The sequence below is a fragment of the Kryptolebias marmoratus genome, linkage group LG21 (assembly GCF_001649575.2).
Source record: "Kryptolebias marmoratus isolate JLee-2015 linkage group LG21, ASM164957v2, whole genome shotgun sequence".
Lineage (NCBI taxonomy): Eukaryota > Metazoa > Chordata > Actinopteri > Cyprinodontiformes > Rivulidae > Kryptolebias > Kryptolebias marmoratus.
The window spans coordinates 7,147,621-7,158,112 of NC_051450.1; the positions used below are offsets into that span (position 1 = coordinate 7,147,621).

General features: G+C 40.7%; 1 protein-coding gene across 1 annotated transcript in view; it reads left to right on the forward strand.

Moving 5' to 3' along the window:
* Positions 1–8,482, forward strand: part of LOC108234709 (2-lysophosphatidate phosphatase PLPPR4) — a 42,488-nt gene extending 34,006 nt beyond the window's left edge. Inside the window, exon 7 of the mRNA XM_017414088.3 lies at positions 1,924–8,482. Within this exon, the coding sequence (XP_017269577.1) occupies positions 1,924–3,597 (1,674 nt within the window). The 3' untranslated portion in view covers positions 3,598–8,482. The remainder of the gene's footprint in view (positions 1–1,923) is intronic.
* The last annotated feature ends 2,010 nt before the right edge of the window (positions 8,483–10,492 follow it).

Consider the following 10,492-nt stretch of genomic DNA (forward strand, 5'->3'; position numbering starts at 1 on the left):
CAGAAAGCCACTGCCGTAAAGCGTGTCGCAAACCCACACGTAAAGCAGCGTCATGTCGCAAAACGGAGGTTCTTCGCAAAATAGTTATTTTTTCTTATTATTTATCACTTATATAAACTGAATGTATGCAAAGTGAAACACTAATACATTCGCTGTAGCCTACGTTATGAAATATTTACATGAATCATTGATACAATTATGATAGAAACGATAGAAGAAAATATATCACGATAGACACTTTTCTATCGTCCCCACGATATGTATCGTTATATCGCCCAGCACTAGTTTCTGGTATCTTTGGTCATTAGCACAGTACCGTGGTGAGTATTAGTTTACACACCCTTTCAAGCCTTGTTTCAGCAGAGAGAGCATAGTGTGCCCACCTTGACAATCATCATTCTGATAGTTTGTCCCTGATTTAAACTTTATGTTCTTCCACCCAGCAAGCTCTCTTCCACCATTAAAGAGAGTTAAACTCTTCCCTCTCTGCTTGTTATCACTTGTAATGTGCTGGCAGATCATTAAGTCTTGGACACACTCTGTCTAATTGCCATGGAAACACTGTCTATGTTACACAAAATGAGTCTGATTCGCACCACCCAGCCCAAACATTAGTTCTGTTTGCAACTTTTTACAATCCAAAACTAATAAAAACTGGCGTGATCACGAACTCCCCAGTTTGAGGAACACTGCATAGTGTCGCATGTTGTTTTTTAAAATACAATAGAATAGAATAGACAGATACTTTATTGATGCCCTGAGGGAAATTGGTTTGTCACAGCAGCAGACAAGTTTGAAATTAAAAACAGCAAAAGCACTCACTCAGAATCAACACACATATTCAGATATACTCCCAGGTATTTGTATCCGTCCCCAACCTCCACTTCCTTCAACAAGATGTCGATGGGGGTTTTTCGTCCTTTGTCTTGTCCACATTCAGAAGCAAAGGATTCCTGCGAGACCACTTTATAAAGTTGTCCACCAGTTCCCTGTACTCCAAGTTGTGTCCATTTCTAAGACACCCCACCACCAAAGAGCCATCAGATAACTTCTGAAGGTGGCATCAGAGTTGTGCTGAAAGTTTGAGGTGTACAGAATGAACAGAAACAAAGACAGGACTGGCCCCTGTGGTGCTCCAGTGTTACTGATCACCACATCAGACAGTGTCCTCCCCAGACTCACAAACTGATGCCTCTCTGAGAGGTAATCAGCTACCAGGAGACAGTAGGCGCACTGACACTCATCCTAAGCAGCTCACTCAGTAAAGAAGGCTGGGTGGGGTCGAAAGCACTGGAAAAATCAAAGAACATGATTCTAACAGAACCTCCCCCACCATCTGGGTATGGAGGCGGTATGCTCTGGGACATCCACATTCAGCGATGTCTCTGTGAAGCACAAAATGCTGTTTTCGTGGTTCTCCTGCTGAGTCTTAGTCAGGGCCCACTCAAGGCTTGAGTCGTCTTCTTCTTCTCGCCTTCACTCAAGTTCTGGGTCAATGGGGTGTCCTTATGATCTTCTCTGGAATCTCACTCAGGATAGCGATGATGATGCTTTGGAGAGCACTAGCCTCTAGTCTAGAGTGTGTGTGTACATGTGAGACAGTTCTGTGGGTTGCAACTCCTTAGCTCAAAGATTAAACACATAGTCAGGAGAGGAATGGACAATGTATGAAAACAAGTAAAGTCCAAAAAAATTAGCCCTGGTGTCAAAAGCTGCCATTTTCAAGGCCCCATCTTGAGGGGAAAAAAATGTGAATAAGATTTTTGTTTCAGTTAGTGAATAAACAACTGTTTTAGTCAGAACTTATCACAAATAGATAAGTCAAGAAATATCACCAAAACAGTGTCAATGTCAAAGAGTTTTGTACTTCTGTTTCCTGGCTCAACACCTAAAAAGACTTGTTTCTGTTTTCTGTGTTTTCAGGGGTTGTATGCAGTTGGAAATTTTCAGTCTAGTGATGAGTCCAGCAGCAGCCCCCCTTCACTCGTACATCACCCTCCCTGCTCGTTGCCCCATGTAACACAGGAGGCCGTTCTGCACCACCTGCAGATGAAAGCGTGCATGGGCCCTGAGCCCAGCATGCCCACCTCCCACTCTGAAGGCCTCCTCCACCGAGGCCTTCAGCAACAGAGGGCCGAAGACAGCCTGAAGCGCTCTGGTGCAAATGTGGAAGTGATCTCCCCCTGCAGCCCTCTAAGCAAAGACGCCATAATGACTTTTAGCCACACCCTCCCCAGGGTTCACACTCCTCAGGCCATAGCAGCGTACGAGGAAGCTGCCAGACGCCATGCTGCCACTCTCCATCATGCCTCCATGGACTCCAGCCGCTCCAAACAGCTTCTGTCTCAATGGAAAAGCAAGAACAACAATCACAAGTGCTCCATGACTGCCCCGGACTCCATCTCCTCCTCTGTAGATTCCTCATCGGGCCACTCCTCTCAGCATCCCCATCATGGCAGCATGGAGCTCCGATCCAGCTCTGAACCATCAGCTGGTGGCCTGAACGGGGCACTTGATAATCACCCATACTTGTCCAAGCTGCCAACAGGTACTAGTACCACCCTGCCCAGCAACTGTAGTGGCATCACTGGAGGGGCCAGGATATCCATGCAGCCAAGACCTGGGTCTTCACAGCTGGTCCACATACCAGAAGAGGCTCACGAACTTTACAACACCTCCCAAAGAAAAATGGGAGTAGGAGGAAGTGAGATAACGTCAACAGGAAGTAGCACAATTCAGGCTAACTGGCAAAAAGCAGCTGAGAAGACAGCAACTTACAGAACTAACGAAAATATGCAGAACAACCAGCCACGAATCATGCAAGTTATTGCTATGTCCAAGCAGCAGGGGCTTCTCCAAACCCACTCCAAGAGCTTAGATGAAAGCAGCATGGGCTGCAATGCTAACGGGAGTTTGCAGGGTGCTGCTAGGTGCAGGGCGCTAACTGATCAAGATCCTTCCAACGCCACGGGGCCCAGCTCACTGGGCAGCACCACAGGCAGTATTTCAGGAAGCACCGGAGCAATTGTCAGAATAGAGGCCCACCCTGAAAACAACAGACCGGTAATCCAAGCTCCATCCACTGACGGAAGCGGATCGTGGCGGTGGAGGTCCCTGGATCATGGCGCTGGAGTTAGTGGAAGCACAGGAACTAGTTGTGTTGGACCAGGTGCAGGACCTGGGAGTTTGAGGCAGTCTTTTGAGCACACTGATCTAAACCTTGACTCCGAAAGCTCAGACTCAAGACAGGGGTCGATTGACAGGAAACGCAGCAATCACATCGTTACCACAACTTCTACTGTTGGGACTCCTCCCATCGTCACTGTTCACACCCAGAATGCTGCCCAGTCAGAGCAGAGGCTCCACCCCCAGGGCCTCTCTACCATCAGGGTCACTCCGGGAGATGGTTGTGGTTCAGGAGCAGAAGGAGGTGGTGGAGATTCTGCCTCAGAAGTCCCCTCAGTCGCTTCCAGTCGCGAGTCAACGCTGCGCAGAAAAGGCAATATGATTCTGATCCCAGAACGAGCTAACAGTCCCGACAACGCCAGGAACATTTTCTACAAGGGAACATCAGTCACGCCTGCTTTTAAGGACTAAAACACATTGAGATCGGAAGATGTAGCAAAAAAAAGGGTGGAACCACTATATTTTCAGAGAACCAGGAAGCAGTTAATATAAACCATCAACGTATATCAATTTAAAAGCAAGGTTTTTATGTAGCATGGTTTTTGTACATGTTTACACTAAAGCACAACCGTTTACATGTTGTAGAAATCACTGTGTACTCTGTGCTCACTCCTAAGAGAACCTACTATAATGCTGATGCTGTGCCAGTCATTTTTGGGGACAGAACCACCTTTTTTTAGTGAGTATTATGTTTTGGATTAAATACCAGAAAAAGTACAAACTGAGCAACATAGTTGCATTTAAACTCAACAGTGCAACTTATTGTGACATAGCTGTGAAACCAATGTTTACTTCCCAGTATTGTAAATATTGTGTGTCTGGAGGCAATGCTACACCAGCTAATACTATTTATGTTATATAAACATATATAATCTGAATAGTAAAAGAAAAAGTATTTTACAAAGAGTTACTACTATAACAATAGGTTGTCAGAGATGTTTTCTATTTTGCATTTTTTTTCTCTCTAACACGTCTCCAACAAGATACTTTTTGAACCATAAGTGTGCCTAGCATTCATCCTGTAGCTACAGAGTCAAATTGGCTGTAAGTTGCACTGAAATAAGCATTTACTTTACCCAATATGAGGTAAACTTCACGTCTCAAACTTTATATCCTGTTTATAAATATATATTTTTGACATCTCTGTCAATCCACTCATGCAGCACAAAAAGTTCTTCTTCCTCTTTATACTATAAAATTGTACTTTACTTTACGGTATCTGAGAGATCTCTGCGAGATTTCAAGGCAACACTTTTTTTCATATTTTGGGTGCTAACACTGACAGAGTTGGAGTAGGTTTTAGTACATTTCGATATCCTAGCTATTTTGAAGTGGTGTTCTGACAGGACTGACAGGCTGACTTGAGCCCAGGACCAAAGTGAATTGCTGCCATCTTAAAACAAATATAAACTTCTAAATTTCACAGCAGTTCATGCAAATATTGTGTTTCTTTTGTTTGTTTTTTGCTTTTATCTTTACATTACCATCAACTATGCAGTGCCTGGTTACTTTGGCAGAAAAATTCAGAAATTCCTGCAGAAAGTGACCCAGGCTGCACCGGAAGTGTTACAGGAAGCTTGTAATTAATAGAACTCTATATAAATTAAATACGAAATGAACAGAGGTGTGAAAGTCTATGAAATAGCGTTTGAATGGGGCGCTATGAGACGAGCTGTTTAAAGAATCCACTTTGTTCTTGGCTCCATTCGGACTAGCCATTAGCTCTGACAGCTAGCCAAATGAGTCCCGTTTTTTTAAATAGTTGTTCATGCTTATGAAACAAATCTCTCAGATCTTTCTCTGTTTCCTCAACTGAGCCATGTCTGCATTGTTACGAGAACATTGGCCTCCTGGGGCTGTGAATGAGTCAGTCCGCCGGGAGTTAAGTAAAGCCATTAGCCTAGCCTGGATGAAGACTTTTGCCACTTCCTTCATATTCTGCGGTCTTCGATTGATGCCACGGCTAATATAACTATTTGACAGAACATCACCTAAAAGAATCACCAGACGTTTCCAGAGACCACCACTTCAAAATGAACTGGATTATTCCTTTAAACCGAGGTTTGGATTTAAGTAAAATGATAAACTACATCTCCAGCAGCCAAATGTAGTCATCAAATACTTTTTTTAGTGCCAAACTTGTTTTCTAAACCAAAAGAAAGAAACCACTGTACAAAATAAATTGAGTTAACATTGTAAAACCTGATGATAATTACGTCTACCTATGATTTATCCTGCATTTTTTTCTGAAAGTTCCAGTATGTCAGTAATACATATACGTTTATTTATTTAAAAAAACATAAATATTTGTGGGTCCTTTAAAGCAGATTGCTGATTTCCACTGTGCTAATTATTAACTTTATTTTTAACCTACATTTACAGCTGATTATGTAGCATTTTTCAATTCACTGAGCAATTTTCACGTAAAATTGCAACATGTTTATAAAAAAAAATATATATATATAATCAACACTTACTTAAATGAAAGACATGCAACTTCTTGTTTTCCTCAAGGTATTACCAAATTATTTGTGTGTAACATATAGTACATATCACAATTTTGTAGCTATGTCATTAAATAATGGGGATTTCAAATTTGGCACAAATTTCTGACTTGTGGCATCAGAAAAAGTATGACTTGAGAAAATTTACTAACTTTTCATAGTAAAATAAAATATAAAACAATATGTATTTATATTCAGTATTTGTATAGCAATCCTATGTTGACTTCTATGTGATTATTTTGTAAACCCCAGAAACATAAGCATGATTTTATATTGTGTATCAGAAGATTTGTAATGTGCTTTTATTTGAAATTTACAAAACAGTTTGGTATCTTTTCGTTTCACGATGAGTGTCAAATGACAATCTTTGTATCTATGTACTGTTTGTTCACGTTCTCCAGCTGCCAACAATTTTTATACATTAACAATTTGAAATGTGTACATATTAAAAAAACAAAAATAGTCAAAATTAGCTGTTCTAAATAATGAATATGTCAGAAGGAAGGTGATTACATTAGTTTCAAAGTAATCAAAATAGCCAAAATGATTTTATTACAAAAAAAAGTTTAATTTAAGTTGACTAAGTTGGCTTTAAAACTGCATCACAAAATAACAAAAAAAAACAGAAACTATCTTGCCTTTTGTTTACTCTCAAATGCCAAGAAGAATGGGTAACTCTTAGCCAGTATACAGCCTAAAAATCACTTAATTCTGTTATTATTGTTGATTATGATGTTGTTGTTTTAAACCTACTGTTAAAAACTGTAACTCCACAGTCACAGATGCCTAAAGCCAGTGTCTCACTGGGTTCCCACTGTTGGAGACCAGTTGGCAACCAGCATTCACAGGGGAGTCTCCAATATGTCTCCAAACATTTGCAGGGTTCTCATTTTCCTTATATCAGTTGTAGAGGCTGGCTAAAAAATTTTAACATGTTAAAAAAAAATTGTTTGACAAATTTTATTCTTCAAAATAGAATAAATGAAATAATGTGCATGGCCAAGAATGCAGTTTTACACACATAAATTAGGCTGTGATTTTCAAAACCTGGCCTCCCAAAATGCAACCACACGGCTTGCTGGTCGCTTGGTCGCAAACACCCCGAATTTAGTGAGAAAGCAACAGAAGATTTGTCTGTTTTTCTCCCAGTTTTGAATTGCCAACTCGTCTCCAACGGTGGCAGCCCGGTGAGATGCTACCTTGTGTTTAACAGCAATAACAAAGTCACAGTAGCATCTGCCCTCTTATGGCCTTTTAAAGTTCTGTTACAAATAACTAATGCAAATCTTACTCTGAAACATCCATTTTAGTGTGATATTAGTCAAATATTTGTATTTTAAACAAACAAATAAAGAAATGAAAGACAGACCTAGTCATTTCTTTTACAGCTACGGTTTTTGCTGTTTGAATAAATGTAGATGTTGCAATTTCTTCACTAAACCTGGTCAAAATAGCAGTAAACATTTGTTTTTTGGTCATAAATTTATATTTGTTGGAACAAGTATACTGTATATAGACAGTATATATGGACACCTGTTCAGTAGAGGAAATGAGGCCACTTGGATGCAAACTTATGGCTTTGTTTCTCCCACTTTTTGACCTTAAAAAAGTTATCCCTCCTAGCAAAAAGGCGAATGCAACTAGTGTTTATTAATTCTAGCTGTACGTTTTAAGCTGCAAACTAAAAAGTTAACATTAAAAATGTGTGCTAATCTCTACACCCTATCTTTGAGTTGGTTCAGGCCAACTCAGCCAGTACACAACTTGCCATTAGCTCGCTGCTAGCTTGCAGTTAGCTTGCTGCTAGCTCACAGTTAGCTTGCTGCTAGCTCACAGTTAGCTTGCCACTAGCTTGCCGCTAGCTCGGTAGTCAGACATCATTCAGCTGTGGAAATGAGAACGAAAGCCAAACTATGATGCCTCTGTAATATGAACAGAGTTGTGAACAAAAATTATGCTTCATATTGACACTTTAGGAGCACAAAATATCCGCTAGTTCTTAAAAATGGTAATATAGGCGTGTGAGACCTCACTTGTAGGCTCAAGTCAGACTAAATTTGCCCTAAAATGAAGGCTTTGTGTACGTGTACATCTGGTTTCAGACCTGGAGCTACCCAAGGTTGGTTTAAATGAAAAACGTAAAACGAAAAGCAGTGAACATACAGGGATTAAACTCAGGTCTGCTGTTTAATAAGAAAACCAAACAGACATGTTTTGTTTTTCTGATTTTGGCCCCATTACATCATACAACTCTGTACAATGTGTGTGCTTCATAAATGCAGTTGGTAATCACCTGTATATTCCAGATAATATACCAGTAATTAGGTGCCCATATATGAATATACCGTATTTATATATCCATACTCAAAAACAAACATTTCATACAAAACAATTGACACATATCTAAGCAGATTTTTTTTAATGATGTAAAATTAACCCATGTGATGTCACTTACGCACTGCTTGGTTTTCTTTTTTTATGACTATTTTAATTGAAGTAAGGATGCATAAAATATGTCACACGCTTTAGATCAAAGCCTTAAGAAGATCCATCCTCCCTTTATCATTAGAAGTCACCACACAAATAACCTAGCCTATAACAGTTAGGCAGAGTGCATAAAAATAAAAAGAAGAATTCTCTGAGACCTTTAGGAAAGCCTTTGGTCCTAACGGTTGCTGAAATCCAGAGTGTAATATGACACAGATTCAATGGGTAGAACTGTGAATGGATCTCTGCATGTGTAGACTGTTGTGTTGTTCCTGGAAGAATAATAAATGTTTTCTGATGCTGTTGTCAGTGTGGGATGAATTCTGTGCATCAAGAAGAAATAACAAAGAAACTACAGGCCTAGAAGGAATGCATGCGGCTCACTACATTTCATGCTAGGTCTTTGAACTACAACAAGATGAGAAATGCAGAGTCATAGCTGTTTTGGCCAAACTTTGGAAATTACCTTCTGCAATATCTCGGAACATCTATTATGTAGTATGTTTTTAGAATGACTCTCAGCTACTATCACACCAAACTTAAGTTCAATATTTGTAAAACTGATTGAGTTATAGCCATTTTTGCCTTGGCAAAGGTTGATTAAACTCTCATAATGAGACACAAAGTTGTCATTAAACACACATAGGTTCATCTGATCTTCATAAAAATGCATGTTTGATCCCAGCCCAGTCCTCAACACATCTACATGTCCACTGAGAACGGGAAGACCCATGTTTCACTCATGGAGTCATTCTTTGACCTGATTTATCACATCAGTCTAAAACTGTCCGATAATAGATAACGTGTTGACATTACTGGGTTTTAAAAACTGACTTTTGCCAAGGGCAGGGCCTTCTGTAACAATGAACATGTATCATTATGTTATTTTATGTTCAGCCAGAACAAAAATGATGTCAATCATTTATGTAGAGATGTTGACGTTAAATGGGATCAAATTGAGCCCAAAGATAGTAAAAATGGTAAAAGGCCTACACTTGTATAGCGCTTGATCTAGTCCAAGGACCACAAAGCACTTCACACTACAATCAGTCATTCACCCATTCATTCACACATCTACACACTGATGGTAGTGAGCTACATTGTAGCCACAGCTGCCCTGGGGCGGGCTGACAGAAGTGAGGCTGCCATCACACTGGCGCCACCGAGCCCTCTGACCACCACAAGGCAGGTGAAGTGTCTTGTCCAAGGACACGACGATTCAGACAGATGGAGCTGCGGTTTGAACTGGCAACCCTCCTGTTACAGGACAAAGCCCTACCTTCTGAGCCACTGCCGCTCCAAGGGTTATGTTCTTCTGTGTGGTAAAAATAACACAAATGTAATCGTTTCAGGCACGAGTGTGTTTTGTGTGAGTGAAAATTTCACTAGCAAGAGCATTTCCACCAACTCTGCGGTATGTAATGTGCACTTTTTTGACATTCAATATAACAAAAGTGACGTGTATCAGGTTGAGTTGGCGTCAGTCCACAGAGCAGTCAGCGAGGAGAGGGTCACGTGTCATTGAGTCAAGTTAATCTATTGTGATAAGTTAACCATTTAAAATTTCCACAGTGTGTTATTCATGCAGATAAACTTGTGTAAATTCTGTACAAATGGTTTACAATGTGAGATTTATGAATTTGTGAAATTCTACTATTTTATTTAAACACTTCAAATGTAATATTTCAACTCAAACTCAACTCAAAAATACTTTCTTAATCCCAAAGGGAAATTAAATGTTGTAGCTCATAATCCTGGTTTTGTTAAAGAGTTGTTTTAGATGCTGATGGCTGTGGGCTGGAAGGATCTCTTGTAGTGGTCTGTCCCGATGTGTCCTCGGTCCTGGTGTCCTCAAAGAGCCCCACCAGGTGAGCCTTGCTGGCCTCCTGCGGAGCCATGATGGCCGAACTCTGGAAGCGCAGGTCAGTCTTGAAGTCCTGGGCGATCTCCCCGACCAGGTGCTGGAAGGGCAGCTTCTGGATGAGCAGCTCGATGGACTTCTGGTAGTGGTGGATCTCCCTGTGAGGCTGGGTGGCCCGGGGGCTATTGCGGGCAGCTTTGATGGCGAGCTGCTTCCTGGGACCTTTATCTCTGGTGGATTGACTGGACTTCAGGGGTTCTTCACGTTTATCACTGACAGGGGTGGAAATTAAAAATTTTGTTCACCAGCCATAGTGGCTGGGGGACAAAATATTTTACCAGCCACTATTTTTTGTTGTGACAAAAAGTTATTTCATATGATGATGATGATGATCGACGCAGGTGGAAGCAGTTGTGGTGCCCTACAAGCTGACTACTCTTGAAAAACAGAAAAT